Below are 22,962 nucleotides of genomic sequence, written 5' to 3' on the forward strand. Positions count from 1 at the left end.
TCCTGATTGGAATTGCAGCTGCAGAGCCTTTTTTTTTAAAAAAAAAATAATTAATGATAATTTCGTGGCAGAAAATTCGTGAGCTGAGCGTCGTCACTGAGGGGCCAGGAGCAGAGCTCGGTTCCACTGAGTTTTGGATTGCAGAAGAGATCTTTGGGTGTGAAAAGTGCCCTCTGGCTCCAGCCTTGTGTGATCCCATTCCCAGAATCCCAGGAATGCTGAGGCTGGAAAATCCCTCTGGGATCACCAAATCCGGTGCCCGATGCCCACCCTGAGCACTCAGTGCCACCCCCAGGTGACACCGCCAGGGCTGGGCACTCCAAACCTCCCTGGGCACTTCCAAGGCCTGGCCGCCCTTTCCAGGAGGAAATTCCTGCTGGAATTCCACCCTGAGCCTCCCCCGGCCCAGCCTGAGGCCGTTCCCTCTCCTCCTGTCCCTGTTCCGTGGGATGAGATCCCAAATCCCCCCCGGCTGTCCCCTCCTGGCAGGGAGTTGTGCAGAGCCAGGAATTCCCCCTGAGCTCCTGTTCTCCAGGCTGAGCCCCTTCCCAGCTCCCTCGGGATCCTCCAGCCCCTTCCCAGCTCCCTCAGGATCCTCCAGCCCCTTCCCAGCTCCCTCGGGATCCTCCAGCCCCTTCCCGGCTCCCTCGGGATCCTCCAGCCCCTTCCCAGCTCCCCCAGCCCCTTCCCAGCTCCCTCGGGATCCTCCAGCCCCTTCCCAGCTCCCTCAGGATCCTCCAAACCCTTCTCCATCTCCATCTCCATCTCCAACACTTCCCAGTGTTCGGACAAGTGGAGAAACCCATTTATTTTTTTAAAATTTAGCAGCCCTTCCTTCTACTCCTCTATTTTTGTCATTTCCAAGCGCCCTTTGCTCCTGGGAGGAATTTTGCCGGCTTAATGAGCTGCCAGTTAATCAGGAGCAAAATCAAAACTCGGCCTCCTGCTGGGGAATATTTCTTATTTATCTGCCCCTAGCCTGAAGAAACCTTTAGAACAACGATTTACAAGATATAAAAAAAAAACAACCAAAAACCCCCAAATCCCTAAAACTGCTCAATTCCTTTTTATCCAAAGCACTCCCCATGCCAGCGGGGGCCTGGCACTTGTGTCAGCAGCATCCAGCCAGGAGAGAAATGGATGTGGAGCGTTTATTCCTGCAGGGAAGGCGACAGCTCCGTGCATCCCACAGGGCTCGGGTCAGCACCAGCCTCAGTCCCGGGGATAAAGGTGGCTCCGTGCCTCATTCCCCATGAAAATATCAGTAGGAACCTCTCAATTATGGAAAATATATGCAGAGTCTTCCCAGCAGGAATCGGCCAAGGATATTGTGCCTTTTTTTTCCCCCTTTTTTTTTTTTAATGATTCCCGGCCCCTTGCTGTCCCCTCCGTCACCCCACGGATCCCAGAGTGGGGGGAAAGCAGGAAAAGAGGCGGGTCCAGTTTGGGGAATGGTTTTCCAGAGGGATAAAGTGGTTATTCAGAGGGATAGCATTGTTTTCCAGAGGGATAAAATAGTTATTCAGAGGGATATTATCATTATCCACAGGGATAACTCCCATGGCAAGGTGGGAGCTGACGGAGATTTCGGACTCAGGGGAAGATCCGGAAACAGAAACAAAACTGGGGATTTAACACAACGCTGCTGGGAAGGGTCTGGCCCCAAAATCAGCTCTGATGGGGTCAGAATATTCCAGGGGCTGCTGGATGGGTTCCCTCAATCCCGGAGCAGTTTGGGGACGGAGCCGGGGGCAGCCCTGGCTGGGGATTGTCAGCCTTGGGCAAGGTTGGACACACCTGGATGTGGCACTTGGGGACACGGTGGCCTTGGCGGTGCCAGGGAAGGGTGGGACTGGATGGTGGCAGAGGTTTTTCCAACGTTAATTCCATGGAACGCCAGCAGCCGCCATCTGTCCCTGCCAGGGAATCACCCGGTGATATTCCGGATTTTCTGACAATTTCGGATGCACATGATGGGGGGGAGCTCTGCTCCCCAATTCCCACAGCTCTCTCTCACTGGAATTCCCATTTTCCTTTTGCCATTCCCTGCAGAGCCCGGATTTTGCCAGAGCTTCCCATCCCACAGCTGGAGCTGAGCAAAACCATTTTAATTCCTAGGAAATCCCCACCTCTACAGGGTCAGGGAGGTGCTCCAGCATTTCCTGCTCCGTGGAATTCCAGCGGAGTGGAACTGACAGGAGCTGTGCACTGATCCCTGCGGAAAAGCCCCAGGTGGACACGAAGGGATTTCGGGCTGTTTGGATTTACTGGGAATCGTCGGGAGGGAACGGCGAGAGTTTTACAAACGGATAAATCTCCTGTGGGACAAAGGAGGGAGCGTCTGGAGCCGGGTGGGAAACGGGGAAACCCGCAACCAGGAAGATGTGGAAACCACACGGATACAAAGCCTGGAAAATCCCACACAAAGTGCCAGAGGGAACATCCCGGGAGTACGGAAATCCCTGGGGATCCTCTTGTGCCAACACCACATTCCCACTCCCAATCCCATCAGTGACATCTCATCGTCCCCCGGAGTCCCAGCGCGCACCACGGGGCCACAAGCAGAGGCTGTGACAGCGCCAACACGCTCTCCTCCCTTTCCTTCATTCCGAGGAATCCCCATCCTGAGGGATCTCCATCCAAAGGGATCCCCATCCCAATGGATCTCCATTCAAAGGAATCCCATCCAAAGGGATTCTCACCCAAAGGGATCCCCATCCTGAGGGATCCCCATCCAGAGGGATCTCCATCCAAAGGGATCCCCATCCCAAGGAATCCCCATCCTGAGGGATCTCCATCCAGAGGGATTCTCATCCAAAGGGATCCCCATCCCAAGGAATCCCCATCCTGAGGGATCTCCATCCAGAGGGATCTCCATCCAAAGGGATCCCCATCCCAAGGAATCCCCATCCGGAGGGATCTCCATCCAGAGGGATTCTCATCCAAAGGGATCCCCATCCCAAGGAATCCCCATCCTGAGGGATCTCCATCCAGAGGGATTCTCATCCAAAGGGATCCCCATCCCAAGGAATCCCCATCCGGAGGGATCTCCATCCAGAGGGATTCTCATCCAAAGGGATCCCCATCCCAAGGAATCCCCATCCGGAGGGATCCCCATCCAAAGGGATCTCCATCCAGAGGGATTCTCATCCAGAGGGATTCTCACCCAAAGGGATCCCCATCCCAAGGAATCCCTATCCTGAGGGATCTCCATCCAGAGGGATTCTCACCCAAAGTGATCTCCATCCCAAGGAATCCCCATCCAGAGGGATCCCCATCCAGAGGGATCCCCATCCCTTCCTGGGATTCTCCTCCTCCGTGCAACGCCTGTGTTGAGAAATGGTGGGAGCTGAGGGCGGTGGGATGAGGGAGTTCCATGCAGCCATGGCCAAAGCACCATGGGGACGGCTGGGCCATGCCGGGGCCATGCCGGGGACACGCCGGGGACACGCCGGGGACACGCCGGGGACACGCCGGGGACACTCTGGGGACACGCGGCCGACGCCGGTCTCACCTGAGCTGGTGGTAAAGGTAATGTACGAGTGCTCGCTGGGGTGGGACCATATGGGGAACACCCACAGCTTGTACATCATCCCCGGCGTCAGATCCGCCAGCTGCACCGAGGACGGGCCCTGAGCCTTAACGGGGATTGATTTCTCTGTCTTGTTACCTGGGGAACAGAAACCGCACATCAAACCCCGCCCGGGGACACCGCGGGGACACCGGGGACACCGCGGCCCGGGCGCGGGGCTGGCCGGGAATGACGCGGCTCCAGGGCAGGGAGCTGCTGGTGTGGGGTCGGTACTGAGCCAAGGATCTGCTGGTTTGGGGTCACTGTCCTGGGGACAAGGATCTGCTGGTTTGGGGTCACTGTCCTGGGGACAGGGAGCTGCTGGTTTGGGGTCACTGCTCTGGGGACAGGGAGCTGCTGGTTTGGGGTCACTGCTCTGGGGACAGGGAGCTGCTGGTTTGGGGTCACTGTCCTGGGGACAGGGAGCTGCTGGTTTGGGGTCACTGCTCTGGGGACAGGGAGCTGCTGGTTTGGGGTCACTGCTCTGGGGACAAGGAGCTGCTGGTTTGGGGTCACTGCTCCGGGGACAGGGAGCTGCTGGTTTGGGGTCACTGTCCTGGGGACAGGGAGCTGCTGGTTTGGGGTCACTGCTCTGGGGACAGGGAGCTGCTGGTTTGGGGTCACTGTCCTGGGGACAGGGAGCTGCTGGTTTGGGGTCACTGTCCTGGGGACAAGGAGCTGCTGGTTTGGGGTCACTGCTCTGGGGACAAGGAGCTGCTGGTTTGGGGTCACTGCTCTGGGGACAAGGAGCTGCTGGTTTGGGGTCACTGCTCTGGGGACAGGGAGCTGCTGGTTTGGGGTCACTGTCCTGGGGACAGGGAGCTGCTGGTTTGGGATTTGCACCCAAACCAAGGATCTGCTGGTTTGGAGTCACTGCTCTGGGGACAAGGAGCTGCTGGTTTGGGATTTGCACCCAAACCAAGGATCTGCTGGTTTGGAGTCACTGCTCTGGGGACAAGGAGCTGCTGGGGTCGTTACCCACTGTGAGAATTGTGACTTTGAGGTTTTGTTCCCTTGAATGCCACCCAAAAGGTGGTGTCACCGAAAGGGGTGGACAGCTGTCCAAGGAGGGCTGATATCTCCAAGATTTCCTCCCTCAGCCAGATCCTGGAGAGGGAATCCCAAGGGATTGATGGATTCAGCGCCTGGGCTTGCTCCTTGCGCTTCCCAGTGACCGGGAAAAAAACAGGGGTGGGTTGGGAGCTGGGATATTTGGGATATTTGGGATATTTGGGATTTAGGGCCTGGCAAGCTCATGCAGATCCTGAAATACGGGAATTTCGGAGACCAGGCACTGGTTTTGCACAGGGAATCGATTCAAGGACAATTCAAGCTCATCTCCTAAGGGAAGCTGGAATGGCCAGGAGGGGATTCCAGGGATTCCAGACCGGCACAGCAGCGGATGCGAGGGCTGGGAAATAAACTCAGGGACGAGCAGCAGCCGGCACGGCCTCTCCAGAAATCCCAAACCAACCAACAGCGCCAAAACCTCTCCCTAAAACCGGCACCGAACCCAGAGATCCCGGCTCTGCTTCCAGCCCAGGACGGAGCCGAACAACGCTCAGAGACACCGAGGAGGAGGAGGAGGAGGAGGAGGAGGAGGAGGTTTGGGATCTTAGAGGATTCTGCCAACTCCAGGATCAGGAATCCCATCTTCCAATTTCATTTCCCGACCTCTTTCCATCAACAGCAGCTCAACAAATTCCCAAAAAATCATCAAACCCCACGGCCGTCGGCGCACGGAGAGGGAACCCCCTGGAGGACCGCCACAAACCCCACAACCACCATGTTTTTATGGTTTGGTTTTTTGTTGTTTGTTTGTTTTTTTTCCCCCCCCCCGTTTTTTCCAGCATGGAATCACGGAATTCAATCCGAGGAACAGCAAAAAAGAAGAGGGCGGGAGCTGGCAGGATCTCTAAGGGCAGAGCCACCCCGTAGAGTCCCCACGCGATCTGATGCTTACTGGTGATATACTTAACCACAAAGTCAGTTCCTGCCGAGAAATTGTGGCTCCAGGTGATGTTTGCCCAGTTACTGTTCGCCATGGCTCTGATGTCCCATATGGACGATCCATTGGCGGCTGGGGGACAGGTTAGAACACGAGTTAGTGGTTTTAGCGGGGGTTAGGCCCGGCTCAGAGCTCGAAGCTGGCGGAAAATCTCAAAAAAAACCCCCAAAAAACTGGCGGAAGCGCTAAAAAAAATCTTACCACCTGACCGAAACCTTATATAACCTAAAAAAACACCATTAAAAGGTTCAAAAACCTCATGAAACCTCAAAAAAAAAAAACCCCCAAACCATTAAAAATGTACCAAACCTTCATAAAACCTAAAAAAAAAAATTATGAAGGTAGAAAAACCTCATAAAACCTAAAAAACACCCATTAAAAACATACAAAAAGCTTATAAAACCTAAAAAAAATAGAAAAGGCACCAAAACCTCACAAAACCTAAAAAAACCCCAAAAAACATTAAAGAACTGTACAAAAACTTTATAAAACCTGAAAAATACCATTTAAAAAAGGTACAAAACCCTTATAAAACCTCAAAAAAAATCAAACTTACAAAAACCTTATAAAGCCTCGTGGAAAGATATAAGGATCATAAAAACCTTATAAAAACCTTACAAACGCCTTACAAAAACGTCACAAAATCCCTGCAAAACCCTCAAAAATCCTTTAAAAATCCTTAATAAGATCTTACAAAAACATTATAAAACCTCATAAAAACACACAAATATCATAAAAAACCCCATAAAAACACTTCACAGAAACCCCACAAAATCCTGAAAAAAAACCCTGACAAAAACCTTAGAGAAACCTTACGAAAAACCTTTTAAAAAATTCAAAAACCTTACAGCATAAAAACCTTTCAAAGTCCTTTACAAAGACCTCACAAAATCCTTTAAAAATTCTCACCAAACCCTTACAAAAGCCTTTAAAAACTCTCCCAAAAACCTTATGAAAAACTCACAAAATCCTATAAAATTTCTCACAAAACCCTCACAAAATCCTTACGAAAACCCGGAGCGAACGCTTTGCTCTCAGCCCAACCGCGAATTAACCTCAGCCTAAGGCCGGATCGATTCTTCCCGAGATTCCCGACGCTTTTTAGGGAATTTTGGTGGCCTTTAAATCCAACGGGCGCTCGGCTCGTGCCGGAATTCTTTCCGGGGCCACATCCCTGAGGATCTGGGCCAGCGGGGAAACCTCGTCCCGGAATTCCTGCCTGGATGAGCACGGATCCAGGGCCGGGAGTGGCGGGGAATTGTCACCTCGCTGCGGTTCCGGTGGGACAATCAGCTCACTCGAGCGTGAGGTTGAAGTTAAGGGATCTCGACGTGGCTTGGGATGAGCCCCGTTCCTACAGAAGCGGGAGCCAATCCTGCTCCTGAGTGGGATTTTTTAGGGACAGCAGAGAAGTGACACCTCGGGGGGTTTTATTGTCGTTTTCCCTCGAGGTGTTTCCACGTTTTGATGTCGCAAAAAACCTGGGATCGACCGCCAAAATCCCTCGGGAAAAGCCGATTTTGGGGTTTTTAGGGTGCTGCAAGGACCTGGAATCCCTAAAACCCCGGGGCACCGGGGGTTCCTCGTTTCCTCCTGTCCTCTTTCCCTGCTCTGTGCCCCACGCTTAATTCCCTATTTGCAATTAGCAGCATGGATTAATGACTGGTGTGGGGGAGATCTCTCTTCGTCACCATCCTTGGGGTGTCAGGTGGGGGCAGATTCCCCCCCCCGCAGAAAGTTTTGGTGGGTTAAAAGCATTTTAAACTGATTTTATGCAAAAAAAAAAAATAAATAGAAAAACGGCTTTGAACTCAGTCATGGAATCATCCCAGGCTGGTTTGAGTGGGAAGGGACCCTAAAACTCATCTCATTCCACCCCAAATCCACGTTTCCCACTATCCCAGGCTGCTCCAAGCCCCATCCCAGTTTTCAATCCTGACTTCATTCCCTTTCAGCCCGACTTATTTTTGAACAATCCTAATTACTTACAAACCGTGAATTCCCTTGTCCTGGCGTTTCAAACCCGGATAAATCCTCCCAGATTTATCCCTCAAACACATCCGGGAAGGAAGATTTCCCCGCCAGAGCCGAGTTTGATTCTCCCGACGGTACAAGAAGTTTCTCCCGAGCCGGGAAAGGCCCGGCACAGGGATCTGGAACTCCCACCCTTCCCCGACTTTCCCGGGGGCTCCGGCAGCGCAGGGAGCAGCGGGATAAACCCAAAGACCCGGATAAATCCTGACAGGTCTCCTCGCTAACAGCTGAGGTGCTAAATCCGCGCTGACATCTCCTGCAGGAGATGCACCAGAACCCGTTTTTTTGAGCTCTAAACACCAGATAACACTTTTAGGGGGGGATGGGGGGAATTTGTGGGGTTTTCCACCTTTTCCCAAACCTCATCCAGCATCGGCACACCCCCAGCAGGGCTGGGGTCATTCCCCGCTGGCACAGAACCCTCCAAACCCCAGCTTGTACACCCGGATTCCCATCCCGGAGCGTGGGATGGCTCCGATTTCCCCGCTGACAGCCCAAAGGATGGAGGTGGGGAAGGGTTCCAGTGGGGTTAGGGAGGGGTTAGAGGAAAAGGAAAGCTCAGTACCCAACTCGTGCCTGGTGGTGGCTGCCGGAGCCCTCTCGGCAGCGGCGCTGGTGCTGGCGGCGGTGCTGGCGGCCGTGGTGGTGGTGGTGGTGGTGGTTGTGGTGGTTGGGGTGGTTGTAGGACTGGTTGTAGGACTGGTTGTAGGACTGACTGTAGGGCTGACTGTAGGGCTGACTGTAGGGCTGGTTTCGGGGCTGGTTTCGGGGCTGGTTTCCTCCCCAGTGGTTGGAGGCGGCCCAGTTGCCTCTGGGAGAGGGAAACACCGGCTTTGTACCCGAGGCGGCGTCCCCCGGGCACTGCCCTCCCCGGAGCGGCACGGCACGGAGCGAATCCCGCTGGGAACGCACGGCTGGAGCCCTTTTCCTGCCCCTATCCCCATGCAGGGATGGCCTGGGCTGATCCCAGGGGCTGGGAGAGGTGCTGGAGCAAATCCCATTGGGAATACACAGCTGAATCCCTTTTCCTACCCCAGGCCCCATGCAGGGATTGCCTGGAACTGTCCCAGGAGCTGGAGCAAATCCCACTGGGAACGCACGGCTGAATCCCTTCTCCTGCCCCTGGCCCCATGCAGGGATTGCTGATCCCAGGGGCTGGAGCAAATCCCACTGGGAATACCAGGCGGAGCCCACCCCAGCTGCTGCGGCGGCTCCCGTTCCCCCAGTTCGATCCCAACCCCAAATCCCAATCCAAACCCTGAACGAGCTGCTTGTCCTCTGCCTTTTCCCTGCCCCTCACCCTCCTGGGACAAACCAGCACGGAAAAAAACGCAGCCTGGAAAAAACCGCCCGGGTTTGCTCCTCATCCCATTGTCCCACCGCATCCCAGGAAATGGGATTTAACTCCAGGAAAACGCACTAATCCCATTTGTCGGGCGAGCCGCAATTCCATCAATCCAGCTGCTCCCGGACTACACCTCCAGCCTTTTTTTTTTTTTTTTTTCGGCTGCCGGCTCAGCCTGAAACTTCCCAGCCTTTCCCAGTTTTCCCCAGATTTTTCCAGCTTTCTCCAGCTTTTTCCAGCCTGGAGAAGGAGCAGCTTCCACCTCGAGGGGGATTTAAACCCCGGAGGAGGGAGGGATGGAGCTGCCCCTCTGGATTTCCATTTAAATGAGGGTTTGGAGCACCTCGAGCTGTCCGCGGGGGTTAATTGGGATCGATTTGTTTGTTAATTGCCTCACTCGGGCTGTGATTCCGGGGAAAAGCGGGAATGCGCTGCGAGAAAAGGGGGAAATGCGTCCTTCAAACCCACCCTGAGTGGGGTGAGGGTCCCACAGGGAGGGAGGGAGGCGACACGGGCTGGGGCTGGAATTTTCCAGCAGAAATCGCAGCCGGAATTCTGCTCCAAATACCAAAGGTGACTGTGAGGGGACTCACCCCGGCACAGTCAGCTTAAATCACATTTAGCACCGATATTCCTGCGGGATTCCAAACCCCTCTGGGGGGCAAGGGGAGCCAGATTTTATCAATATCGCCCCCCAGACCAAACCAGCTCGAGGGAAGCACTTTAAAACCAGTCCTAGCACCAAGCCGGGCTTTTCTTTCCCATCCCCGAGGAGAGCCAAGGCCTGAAACTCCATCCCGAGGCAGAGAGGGGCAGGAGCTCGCTCAGCCCGTCTGAGATGCAAAATTAGGGTTAAAGCACGGCTGGAAGCCCCAGGCCAGGTCTGGGTGACCCCAGAGCACCCCAAAGCACCCAAAAACTCCAACCCGGCCCCAGGGGTGACCCCAGAGCACCACAAAGCACCCCAAAACTCCAGCCTGGCCCCAGGGGTGACCCCAGAGCACCCCAAAGCACCCAAAAACTCCAACCCGGCCCCAGGGGTGACCCCAGAGCACCCCAAAGTACCCAAAAACTCCAACCCGGCCCCAGGGGTGACCCCAGAGCACCCCAAAGCACCCAAAAACTCCAGCCCGGCCCCAGGGGTGACCCCAGAGCACTCCCAGCTCCTCAAAGTGCCCCCAGAGCAGCTACAGCCACCCCAAAACCTCATCCGTACCCAGAGGTGCCCCTAGAGCACCCCCAGCTCCTTAAAAACATCAGCCCAGCCCCAGGAGCAGCCACAGCCACCCCAAATTTCCATCCTTGGCCCCAGGAGCAGCCACAAAACAGCAGCCCAGCGCCAAGAGCAGCCACAGTCACCCCAAAACCCCCAACCCCGCCCCAGGAGCGGCCACAGTCACCCCAAAACCCCCAACCCCGCCCCAAGAGCGGCCACAGTCACCCCAAAACCCGTCCCGGCTCCTCTCCGTGCTGACCCCACAGCACCCCCGTCTCATGCACCCCGATGCGAAGCCCCCCGTGCACAGCCCGGGGGGTCCAGCCCGGCCGGGGGGAGGTGACAGGGAGGGGACACATCCACAGGCTCGGCTTTGCCCTCGCGTGTTCGTGGTGAGCAAAAAAAAAACCCAAAAAAACCCTAAAAAATAAAAAAGGGGATTTTTTTTGTTGTTGTTGTTTTTTTTTTTGCGTTTTGCCCTTCTGGGTTTGTTCACAAGGACTTGGCGGGGTCCCGAGGCCGCTAAAAGCTTTTCCCGCTCTGGGATTTGTCCCCATCCATCTCCGCTGGCTCCTGGCGGGGTTTTTTTTGGGGGGGGGGGGAGTTAAGAGATTGGTGTCGCCGGGTTAATGTCCCCATTAACGGGATGGAGGCTGGGAGCGATCAGCTAATGCACGCTCGGCATTCCCGGCGGGATGGCGGATCCCCCCGGAGGAAAACCAGACCCCAAAAAGGCACAAATGGACTTTGGGGGAAGGCAGAAAAACCTGGAACAGCAGAGATCCAGCTTTAATTCTCCCCCAGAGTTTAGATGTGAAGAGATAATCCGGGATAAATCCCAGCCTGGCTGTTCCTGCTGCGGGAATCTCAATCCCTGAGCGTCCCTCAAATCAATCCTGGGGGATTCCGGAGCAGCGGGATGAGCTGCCCGCCATTCCAGGCGGGATTTTTTCCCCCTCCCTGCCCCAATTCCCCGGCTCGGGGGGAGGCCATCCCCGGGAGCGGAGCCGTCGCTTCCCATCAGGATAACTCGGGAGGGAAAGGCGGCGATGGAAAATCATCCTGGCAGGAGCAGGGCCAGGTGAAGAGTGGGATGGGGTGAGCTGGAAAACTCCAGGAGGGGACGATGGGGATGAGGGAGGGCTTGGATTTGATCCCAAACAGCCCCGGGATGAGAAGCTGCGGCCTCGTTCGGGTTTAAAGACGAAATTGGATGCGGGAGGAGAGATTCGGGGCTTGGGGAGGCGTTGAGATCCATCCCATAATGAGGGCTGGGGTGGATCTCAGGGATCAAGGGGGATTTTAGGGATCCCAAGGATCCCATATCCCCAAGAGAAAAGGGATCTTGGAGATCCGAGAGTCCCTTCCCGGGGGAAGCCTTAAAACCCCTCCGGCTGCCACCGGGAGTGACAAAAACCCCAAAGGGACACAGGAGAGCCAGGCTGGCACTCCCAAACCTTTGGAAAAGCTGGAAATCCCACCCAAAACCTGGAATTCCTCCTAAAAACCGGCCGCGATGCTGCAGCCGCGGCATTCCCGAGCTCTGTGGAGGAGCTGGGATTGTTCTCCTGCATTCCCAGGGTTTGGGCAGGAAATTTAGGGGCAAGAATTCCCGAGCTTTGTGGAGGAGCTGGGATTGTTCTCCTGCATTCCCAGGGCTTGGACGGAAAGTCTGGGGACAGGACGGAGCACCTGGAATTTATGGGATTGAGGGAAAAAAAATCCCCATTTTCCGAAAGGGATCAGCCACCTGGGAATTTGCTCCAAGAGGGAAGAAATCACCCGGGAATTTGGGACTAAAAACCACCAGCAGCAATTCCCAGCCCTTTCTCCCATTTCGGGCGAGCCCATCTTCCTGGAAAGAGCCAAACGAGCACTCAGCTCTTTAATTGCCTCCCTTTTAAAGGCTATTTTTTTTTTTCTTTCTGTCTCCAAGATCCATTATTCCCTCTCGGGGAAGGATGATCGGGGGAAGATGATGGATTGAGGATGCAGCAATTAATAATTTCACTAATGAGGGATGCTGAGCTCTTTGCTGCCTCCCCAGCCGGGAGCAACAACAAAAACAAAAAGAATCCGAACCTTCCACAAAAACCTGTTTGAAGCTCAGATTAGGGGGGAAAAAATCCCAGAAATGGACAATCCTAAAAGGAAAAGCGGGATTTTAAAAGGGAAGCTCCAAGGAGAAGACACAAATCCTGCTCGGAGCAGGATAATTCAGTGAAAAGTGGCCTTTTTTTTTTTTTTTTTTTTTTTTTTTTGCAAAATCCAGGGAACAATCCCAATCTCTGCTGCTTGTTAATTATTTAAAGGCGCCTTTAATGTGTTGTTGGGCTGTGGCAACAGCTTTCCCTGGGGTGTGTCTACAAAATAATGAGGCTTGGAGGAGTTGGGATGAATTTTTCATGATTTTTCTGATGCTGATTGGGCCGAGGACGTTGGCCGAGAATTATTTTTAATTCTCCCAGTTTTCCCCGCCAGAATGGAAGTGGGGATCCTTGGCCGTGAAGTGAGGAAAATCCGAGGTGGGAAGAGAAGGAACTGGAGAAGAAGAGGGGGTGATGAGGCAGAAAGAGAGGTTCCTTCTCTTTCTGAAACGAAAAATGGGATTTTCCTCCTCAAATCCCCAATTTACGGGCAGAGAAAAATCAGGATTTTCCCTCCGAGTCTACGCTCGATTTCTTTATGGTCCCTGACGAAGTTTTTTTTTCCACGAGGATGGAAAAATCAAAAATCCAGTTTGGGAGTTTCGTTTTCACTCAGAGCACAAATCAAAAGCCCGTTTTTAATCTTCTCTTTTCCCCAGATCTCTGCTGCTGTCCAAAGCCTGGCTTAGGAAAGGTGAAGCCTTTCCTGAGGGGAAAATCCCTGAACTTCACTTCCATTCCATCACCCGCTCCGCTTCCTCCCGACCCCGCCGGTGTCAGCTTTTCCCTGGAAAAGGAACCTTTTCATCCCCTGGCAGCGGAAACGAGAGTTTTCCTGCAATTTTCAGGAAAAATTCCATTAAAAATCCACCTGATCTGGGTCAGCTGGAGGAGATGGGAAAGGTCAGGGAGAATTTCCAAGGATTTTTTGGAAGAGAAACATCCTTTGGAGCCCGAGGAGGTGGGAGGAGAAACAAGATCCAGCTCTGGATCGGGATTGGGAGAGGAGAAGGATTCTTCCATGTCCTGGAGTCTGGAATGGGGAGGAAGATGAGGCAGCAATTCCCCAATTTCCAGCTCCACTTCCCGACTCTCAGCCCTTTCCAAAGTGTTTTTTTTTTCCTTTCGGAAAGGGAAAAATGGAGGAATGGGCTCCGGATATTTGGAGGGTTATCCCAGAAATCACAAATAATCCCAGTGGGGCAAGAAATGAAGGCGGGAATGTTCGGTGCTGGGAGGATGAAGAGATCAGGCTGTGATTCCAGAGTTCAGCAGAACCCTCTGGAAGCAGAAAAGGACTCGAGGAGATCCTGATCCACAAAGAAAATCCGGATTCTGCCGGATGAGCCAAACCCTGGATGGAGAAGGAGCTGGAGGAGAGGGTGGTCCCGATCCCAAGGGTTTTTTTATGCACATTTTCAGGGATTTTATGCTCATTTCCAGGCTTTTTATGGTAATTTTCAGGTTTTTACGGTAATTTTCAGGACTTTAATGTGCGTTCCCAGGATTTCAAAGTGCATTTTCAGGTGCCCGCCACCTAAACCTGACCAATCTGTTATTCCTCTTTTTTTTTTTTTTTTTTCCCTTTGGGAAGGTGGAGGAAGAGAAATAGACCGGAAGGAGAGAGACTGGGGGGGGGGGGGGGGGGAAAAGCAAAATATAATCAGGAAGAGACATCGCTGCAACAAAATCCAAGGAAAAGGAACATCCAGGAGGCAGGAAAAGCGAATCCTGCACTTGGATCCCTCGGGAAAACCTTCCCTGGGAAGCTGTTCCTGCTTGGAACGTGCAGAGGCAAAGCAGGACCTGTTGAGATCCCTCGGTGCGGGGGATCAGGAGCTGCTGCTGCTCCCAAAAAAAGCTTTTTTGGGGTGATTTTGGCACCGGCCGCGCCTCCTGATGGGTCGTTCCCGCATCCCCGAGCTGGGAAAAGGGTCTCGAATGTGGGGAATGCGCGTTGGGTGTGGGGAAAATCACGATTTTCCAAGTTTGGGAGAGGTGGGAAATCCTTCCCAGGGCGACCTGGGGTTGTGTTGGGATAACCGGGATCGGCTTTTCCATGGAAGCAGGAGGAGGAGGAGGAGGAAAAGGAGAAGGAGGAGGAGGAGAAGGAGCTGTCCCTGGTGCTGGAAAAGGTCTCTCCCTGCTCCCACGTTGGTTTTTTTGGGGGGGGAATAGCGAGGAGGGCAAAGCCAGCAGAAGGCTCCATGCAGAACATGCACAGCTCAGATTCCCGCTCAAACCGTTCCAATGGACACCGGGAATGGTGAAACAGGGAAAAAAAAACCAAACCCTATTTAATAGGGGGGAATTTGTTTAATAGGGAAACCCCCCTCCCCTGTTTAATAGGGGGAAACCCCTCTATAATAGGGGGAAAACCACTCTTTAATACTGAAAAAATAGCCAACCCTTCTTTAATATGGGAAAACATTCCCTCTAAAATAGGGGAGAAACCCTCTTGAATGGGGAAAAAGCGGTCTATGATAGGGGAAAAAACCCTGCTAAAATACAGGAAAAAACCCCATTAAAATAGGGAAAACCCCTTTTTTAGTATTGAGGAAAAACCCTTTAATTGGGAATAAAACCTGCTTAACAGGATAAAAAGAAACCCTCTTTGATAGGGAAAAAAAATTCATTAATAGTGAAAAAAAACCCTCTTTAATAGAGAAAAAAACCTTTTCTTTAATAGGGAAAAAAACCCCTCTTTCATAGGGAAAACCCCTCCTTAATAGGGAAAAAACCCCACTTTAAGAGGGAAAAACCCCGACTTCAATAGGGAAAAAAACCCCAGTTTAATGTGAATCCGACTCTCTTTTGGGCTCGCCCAGCCCACGGCCGCCGTGGTTTGGTTCGGAGATTTTTGAGCGGCTCTTAAGCCTGGCTTAGAAACCTTTTAATCTTGGCCTGCCCCGCTGTGGAGCCGCCCTGGTCCCCTTTGTGCCCCAAACGATTGAAATGCCCGAGTGGTTGTGGCCATTGGAAGGGTTTTAATGAACTTTCCGGCTTAATTGGCGGCTTAATTGGCAAGCTCCGGTGCCCCCATGCCGGGTTTACCTCCGGGTACGGTACCTGGGCTTGGCGTGGCTTCGGAGGCAGCGACAGGGAGAGAGGGAAAAAATGGGGAAAACGGAGAGAAAGAGGGGAGAGAGAAACACAGGAATTTGTCAAACAACCCCAACGCCCCGCCAGGACGCTCGGAGTCATCGGAGAGAGGGGAAAAACGGGAAAATGGAGAGAAAAGGGGGGGAAAATGGGAAAACGGAGAGAAAGAGGGGAGAGAGAAACACAGGAATTTGTCAAACAACCCCAAAGCACCGCCAGGACGCTCGGAGTCATCGGAGAGAGGGGAAAAAACGGGAAAATGGAGAGAAAAGGGGGGGAAAATGGGAAAACGGAGAGAAAGAGGGGAGAGAGAAACACAGGAATTTGTCAAACAGCCCCAACGCCCCGCCAGGACGCTCGGAGTCATCGGAGAGAGGGGAAAAAACGGGAAAATGGAGAGAAAAGGGGGGGAAAATGGGAAAACGGAGAGAAAGAGGGAAGAGAGAAACACAGGAATTTGTCAAACAACCCCAAAGCACCGCCAGGACACTCGGAGTCTTTGGAGGGGAGAGAGAGAGAGAGGGAGGGGGGAAAAATGGGATTAAATCCAACCTGGGACAGCCCCTGGAATCCAGGAATCTGGGACAAACCAGGAATCTGGGATAAACCAGGAACCAGAGATAAACCAGGAACTAGGGATAAACCAGGCGTCAGGGATAAACCAGGAATCAGGGACAAACCAAGCCATGGAATCAGGGATAAACCAGGAATCAGGGACAAACCAGGAATCAGGAAACCCGGGATAAACCATCCCAGGATCCAGGTTAAACCCCCAAGAGGGGCCAGAGGTGGCACTGAGGTGGCATCGAGGTGACAACGGTGTCATTAAAGCGAGGACTTAAGCGGGTGTTTAGGTCCAATCCCAACAAAAACCAGTTTTGACACCGCGTTTCTCCTCGGTTTTATGTCCCACCTGATTTAAACTCGGAATCTGGAGGAGCCTGGGGAGCAGAAAACCTCCTCGGAGCGCGTTAGTGGCTTTAATTTCCTTAATCTGCTCATTTTCCTGGAATTCCAGCCTCGCCTTTCCCTCGGCTTGGCAGGAAGTCCCACCAAAGAGAGCGAAATTCCCTAATTTCGTCTTGGACCTCGTGTTTGGAGGGCAAATTTCTGCCACGCGGGAGTAAATGACTGAAATTTTATAGGTTTTTTTGCTTTCTGACAACCAAACTTGGTCTTTTTTTGGCAACACCGGGTGCCACATCCTCACCCCAAACCCCACAGAGGGGGTTCAACGGTTATAGATAATGATAATATATTCATATTATAGATTATAATTTATATAATTATATTCCATATATTATATTTATAATTTTAACATTAAAAAATGTACACACCACCACTGGTTCCCTCGCTATTATCACTGTCCAAAATTCTGGTCTGAACGAGCTAAAAATATTCAATTTTCCGCTCCAATCCAACCCCTGAGCTCTCCCAATTCCTTTTAAAGCAATTCCAGGCCCCTCTCGTGTTTCCCTTGGCTGTTTTCTCTCCCCTCCATCCAATAAATTTTGCTGGATCCCACCCCAGGGGTGCCGGGAATGGTTTTATTCCCACTGGATCGGGGCAGGAATCGCTTTCCCCACTCAGAGCCATTAGCTGGCCCGGGGGATGGAGGGAAGGAGAGAAAACCCCATTAAATCCCGGCTCTAACCCAATCCCAGCTCTGCCAGCCGGGCCTAAAGAGGGGAAAGAGACGCCCTCGGTTCCCTCGGGGCTCCGGAAATTCCACTTAAATTTGATGGATGTTCCACAACGGGAGTTTCATCTGATTATGGGGCCGAGATTGAGGCTCTGGAGGCTTTTAGGGTCGGGTGACACCTGTGGGGTGACGGGGAGGTGGCACCAGGAGTTTTATCTCATTATGGGGCCGAGATTGGGGCTCTGGAGATTTGTAGAGTTGGGTGACATCTGTGGGGTGACAAGCAAGTGGCACCAGGAGTTTTATCTGATTATGGGGCCAAGATTGGGGCTCTGGAGGCTTTGAGGATCAGGTGACACCTGTGGGGTGACGGGGAGGTGACACTGAGGTCCCTGCACACAAAAATCCCCCAAAGCTGCCCCTGCTGAGTTCACACACAAACCCCGAGGGGCGAACCAGAGCTTCACCCTCAGCACAAGGAGAGCGAGACCCCAAAATCGCGGTTTGGTTCGGGTCGGAAAGGACCTTAATTCTCATCCAGTCCCACCCAGGGACACTTCCACCATCCCAGGGGGCTCCAGGCCGACCTTGGACCCTTCCAGAGATGCAGGAGCATCCACAACCTCTCTGTGCCAGCGATTCCAGACCCTCTGAGTGAGGAATTCCTTCCGGAATCACGTCTCACCCTGCCCTCTTTTGGTATAAAACATCAATTCAGGCAATATTCTCCAGCTCCTGGGCACAGGAGGGATGTCCCCGCCTTGGGGACAGCCAGGAGCACAGGACAGTCCCCAGGGCAATCACCTGTGTTGGGTTTTCACCGCAGCATTGGGCCACCTCCACCTCTCAGTGGCCATCGTTGTTCTGTACTCCTAGCTTTTTGGATTCCCTGATTCCATTTCTGGGCTGTCCCATGGCCTGTCACCATAACATTTTCGGGGTTGGAAACATCTGCCACGATGCCATTTTCGGGGTTTGAAACATCTGCCACGATGCCATTTTTTTGGCTTTGCCGCATCCTGTGCCCCCATCAGAGCCGGGTGCTGCCCCTTACCTTCATCCAGCAGCGCCGGCGACTCCTCCACCAGGGCCTCTCCCTCTCCCACCTGAGTGCGGGCGCGGAGCACGAAGCGATAGCGGGAGATGGGGTCTGACCTCTGCAGGGTGAACCTCGTCTGGTTGGGGGACAGGTTCTCCACCACCGTCCTGCCCGTCCGCGTCCCGTTAACTGCAGAGGGAAAACCGGGAATTCCTGGGGTGTCCAGCTCACCCCTCACCCTCTGGAGGGTCTCTGAGGTCACCCTGAGGTCCCCCTGGGGCTCAGAGCTGTCGCTGCTCCAGAACACGGCTGGGTTGGGGCACTTGGTGACATCCTGGCTTGGGGACCTGCTGGAGGGGACCTTCAGGCTCTGGAGTGTCACTTCCTAAACCTTGCGTTTGGCTGAGCGCAAAAACGACTCCGGCTGCACCTCAAATCCAAGATCCAGCTGGTTTTCCCTCAAAAACTGAGTCTGGGGAGCTGCTGAGCACCCACCACCCCTCCCTGCAGATGTCCAGGACCCCTCCCAAGACCAGTTTGGGACCATGGAAGTCCCCAGTTCCTCACGGATTTCCCTGCCCTGGCCAGAAGCAGGAAGGGAAGGATTTCCCGGGAAGAAGACGTACAGGGCTGGTACCGGAGGGTGTATCCCGTGATGATCCCGTTGGGATGCTCGGGGTGATCCCACTCCAGGTTGATGATTTCCAGGTTGGGCTGTCGGATCCGCAGGTACCTGGGGGAGCTGGGCACTTGGAGGGGAGGGGAGAGAACACACACAGGGTAACAAATCTCACGCTGCTGCACCAGCCACGGGCTGGACCACGCCCTGGGAACTCCAAAATTCCCCCACGGACACGCCCCAGATGGATCACACGAGGATTTATCCCAAAAACCCTGAGCCGGGTGGGGTTTTCAGCAGGGAGGAAAATTGGAGCCATCCAAATCCCGTGGAATGCAGCTCCAGCCACTCTTCTCCTGTTGGATCCAAACTTCCCGGCCTTCCTTACACCCCCCTCCCATCCCGAAGGTTTTTCTTTGGAGAGCAAAAAAAGCACCCCAAAAATTCCTCCTTAACTCCAGCTCCACTCCTCTTGGACTCAAACTTCCTGACCTTCAAAGTTCTCATCCCAGAGATTTCTCTCTTAGAAGAGCAATAAGTCTCCCAAAAACTTCTCTTCACCCCGGCCCCATATCTGCCTGTTGGGAACAAATTTCCCAACATTCCCAGGTTTTCATCCCAAAGATTCCTCCCTTAGAACCCCCAGAAATGGCTTTTCTTATCCCAAAAAAATCACTGGGAAATGGAATTTCAGAGATCTGCCCCGAGGAGCTGCTGCCCACCATTCCTCACCCTGAGGAACTTTTGGGATCGTCGCCGCTTTAAGTGCTGAAGGAAGGAAAGAATTATCCAGCCTGGAGTTAAATTATTCCCCTGATTTCCTCCTAATTGCGGTGTCTTAATTGGGGGAAGAGAGATGGGAGAGCTCGGGGATTTATTTTTAGTTGTCCAGGATATCCTTCAGCCTCCTCAATGTCAGCTGGAGTCGATAAAAGGGCTTGGGTGGCGCAGGAAAAATCAGAATCTGCGTTTTTCCCCACGATAAGAGTAAAATCCGCTGTAATTATTAATTAACGCCGCCCAAATGTGCTTATCATCACCCCAAAAGTCCAAAGCCACCCCAAATCCCCCAGAAGTAGGATCACAATGTCCCTGCCTGCAAAACCTACGGGAATTGAACCCTGTCTTCTGAAACAACCTCAATAATCCACAAAAAAATCCTTTAAAAATGAGGATTTTTCCCAAGGAATTGTGAAGGAAGAGAGACGCCAGGATGGGATGGGATGGGGAGGAAGAGAAAACGGGAGACCCCAAAATACTTTGAGACAAGACTTGCAAGTCTTTTCTTGCGTTTTTGTGACCTTCTGTGCCCGAACTCCCTCCTGCGCTGCAGGAAAAGTCACTTCCAGCCCTTGGAATTGCAGCTCCAGCTCGGAATTATCGGCGTGTCTATAAATAGCTCCTGTGCCAGCGACAAAATTAAACCCCCGAGTTCATCCTTGACACAAGGAACGAGGTGATCTCGCCTTAAAAGCCCGGCAGAGGAATCAGTGAGTCCTGAAGGTCCTGGGAAGGTTTTCCTGCCTTTTCCAGGATGGATCCAACCACCGGATCCAAACCACAACTCAGGAACATCTCCAGTTCAGGCAGCAAACCAGGGGCACGGGGCTGTGCCTAGAGAAGGGTTTTGCCAATATTTCTCTGCTTCAGCCCAAAATCTTCTCGGTTGAGGTGTCCAGAGCACCCGGCAGGGATTTTTTGGGAGCGCTGAAGGAGTCAGCTCCCTGGATCTGCTCCACCCAAACCTCTCCCAGCGAGAAAAAAAATTCCCTGCCTGTTGGAACCCCGGAGGATGAAGATTTCAGGCTTTGTGAGCTGAGGGGCGCTGACCCTCAAGCCGGAATTAAATTTGTCATGAGGTCAGGGAACAGTTTTCCTAAATTGAGTGGTGGCACTGGGGTTGTGGGTGTGTAGTTTGAATGGGATCGTGTGATCTCACAGGGCGAAAAACTCGGCATTTGGGATTTTGGTATGTAGTAATTCATGGGGCAAGACGGAGGATTTGGGGCCATTGTCTGGGTCCTTCTTCTTCACCTTCTTCTTCCTCCTTCCTCATGGCTTTGGGGTGGTTTTCTGTAATTGGGTGAAAATACTGGCACTGCGGGCCTTGGGTGGTCATTACTGGGTCAGAAATATAGATAAGAGAGGTGTCACCTCGTTATCGGGTAATTAACACCTAAATGACCTTGGAGAGAGAGTTAGAAGCGCTCCATTTCACCTCCTTTCTCTAACTTGCAAGTCAGAGCTCACGGCTCGTGAGTCTGTAAATAGACAAATAACAAACATTCAAGTCCGAACTGGAAAACTTCGACTCACGTGAATTAATCCCGACCTTGGAGGAGAAAAAGAAGCCAGAACCTTCACCCCTGCGGGGACGTACCTCCTTCAGGGGTGAGGAATTCCTTGGTTTCGCTGCGGGGCCCGTCCCCACGGCCGTTGGTGACCACCATCTCCAGCTTGTAGTTGCTGTAAGGGAACAGCCGGGACACCGTGCCCCGGTTGCGGTCCCCGGGAAAACTCACAAACTGCCGTTTCTTGGAGACCCACAGGTTCTTCAGCAAGCTGCTGTCCCTCCAGAAATAGGCCTTCAAGAAACAGGTGGGCCAGGTGAGGCTTTTTCCCGTTTCATCACTTTTTTGGGGGGGGGTTTAGATGTTAAAAAGCAGAATTTTGCCTCTAAGGGCGGCTCGAGGCTGTGGAGGTTTTTAGAGGAATTAGTGAAGCTCCGTGAGGAAAATCGGGGGTGTTACCCAAGGAAGAGGCTGAGCAGGGGGTTAAGAGCTTCCCAAAACGCAGAGCAAAACCACTGAGCTCAGAGTAAAGCCGTTCCTAATTCCCAAGGATTAAGATCCGAGTGATTCTCCCTTCCCACTCGGAGCAGTGGTGGACAAGGAAAGGTGGGACGCACCCCGGCACCAATAAAAGCCTGAATTCGGGAAATGTCCCATTAGAGCTCCCGGCTGTAAATCCTATTTCATGCAGAAACAAGAATCCACTCAGAAAATCCCCCGGAATGAGGGAAAAGCAGAGCCAGCAGATGATGGGATTGGGGAATGCCGGGATTCGTTGCTGGGTTTGGGAATTTAACACCCAGTTTGGGGTTTTTAACACCCAGGGAAGGGCCCTGCTCAAGGTTTGGCTTGGTTTGAAGGGCTCCCTCCTCTGTGCATCAGCAGCAAATATTAAATATTAGATAGAAGACCGGAAAGACAGATAAATATTAAATATAAACCTGGAAAGACCTGGAAAAACACGGATCCACGCTGGCTTTGGCACCCAGTTAGTCCTGACCGCGGGTTTAGGCTTTGCAGGGGTTGTTGATCAGTAAAAGACGATGTCAGTACTTTGGGGATGGCACAAAACCTGACCTGGATGGGGTCACTCCCTCAGGACCATCCCAATCCCTCCCTGATTTCTTGGAGCGTCCCAAATCCCGCAGCCAAGCCCAGAGGAAGCAACAGGAGACGTCCCCAACCCCATCCTGACACCCCAAAGAGCAAATCCTCGGTTCCTGCCCCAAATTCTTGGTTCCTGCCCTAAACCCAGAGGCTCCTGGTGCCCAAAGGAAGTTTTCTGTCATCCCCACATCCAGCAGCTCCATCCCTGGGAGCCAGCTGGGAATTTTTGGGAGGTTTAGCTGTGTTAACGGTCAGTGCCGGGATTCGGGGATTTGGGAATTTGGGATTTGCTCACTCTGTACTCCTTGAGCTGTCCCTGGATGGTGTCCAGGTGCACCCGGGTCCAGGTCAGAGCTATGGCTGTGCTGTTTAAGACTCTGATCCTGACATCCGTGGGCGCAGCCTTGGGATCTGGGCGGGCAGGGATAGAGCGGAGTGGCCGTTAGGAACCTGGAATGACCCTGGAGCTCGGACAGATGGACAGCTGGACAGGTGGACACCCCCTGCTGTGCTTTCCCCATCACAAATCCCGTGAGCAGCAGCCCCACGGTGGCTCCACCCTCTTCCATGGGAAGAAGATAAATCTGATTTTGCTCCTCCAGAAGAACATTCCTGATCCAGCTAAAAGCGGAAATTCCTGCTGCAGGGAAGGGTCTGGCTCACCTCATTCTCCAGGTGAGGGATCGCAGCACATCCAACCCTTTCCTGCCTCACCTGTCCCAAAGTTGGACCCCAAAATTCCAAAAAACCTCATTTCCATATTTTTAATTAGACAGGGACATCTCCAGTATCCCAGGAGGCCATGAGTGAGGACATCTTCCATAGCCCAGGTGGCCACAGA

The 22,962-nt window shown here is 52.9% G+C and overlaps 1 protein-coding gene across 15 annotated transcripts in view; it reads right to left on the reverse strand.

The window, feature by feature from the left end:
- NFASC (neurofascin) overlaps window positions 1-22,962 on the reverse strand; it is an 82,133-nt gene that overhangs the window by 15,005 nt on the left and 44,166 nt on the right. For 2 of the 15 annotated variants that reach the window (XM_066203902.1, XM_066203899.1), the window contains exons 22-29: window positions 22,417-22,532; window positions 21,104-21,308; window positions 18,731-18,853; window positions 18,120-18,293; window positions 15,376-15,405; window positions 8,179-8,424; window positions 5,535-5,651; window positions 3,515-3,670 (exon numbers count right to left, since the gene is read on the reverse strand). In XM_066203902.1, the coding sequence (XP_066059999.1) occupies window positions 3,515-3,670; window positions 5,535-5,651; window positions 8,179-8,424; window positions 15,376-15,405; window positions 18,120-18,293; window positions 18,731-18,853; window positions 21,104-21,308; window positions 22,417-22,532 (1,167 nt within the window). The remainder of the gene's footprint in view (window positions 1-3,514; window positions 3,671-5,534; window positions 5,652-8,178; window positions 8,425-15,375; window positions 15,406-18,119; window positions 18,294-18,730; window positions 18,854-21,103; window positions 21,309-22,416; window positions 22,533-22,962) is intronic. The other 13 variants (XM_066203897.1, XM_066203898.1, XM_066203900.1 and 10 more) reach the window with 9 other exon arrangements.

This window comes from Chamaea fasciata, unplaced genomic scaffold (assembly GCF_029207755.1).
Source record: "Chamaea fasciata isolate MVZ Bird 193981 ecotype frontalis unplaced genomic scaffold, bChaFas1.0.hap1 SCAF_25, whole genome shotgun sequence".
Lineage (NCBI taxonomy): Eukaryota > Metazoa > Chordata > Aves > Passeriformes > Sylviidae > Chamaea > Chamaea fasciata.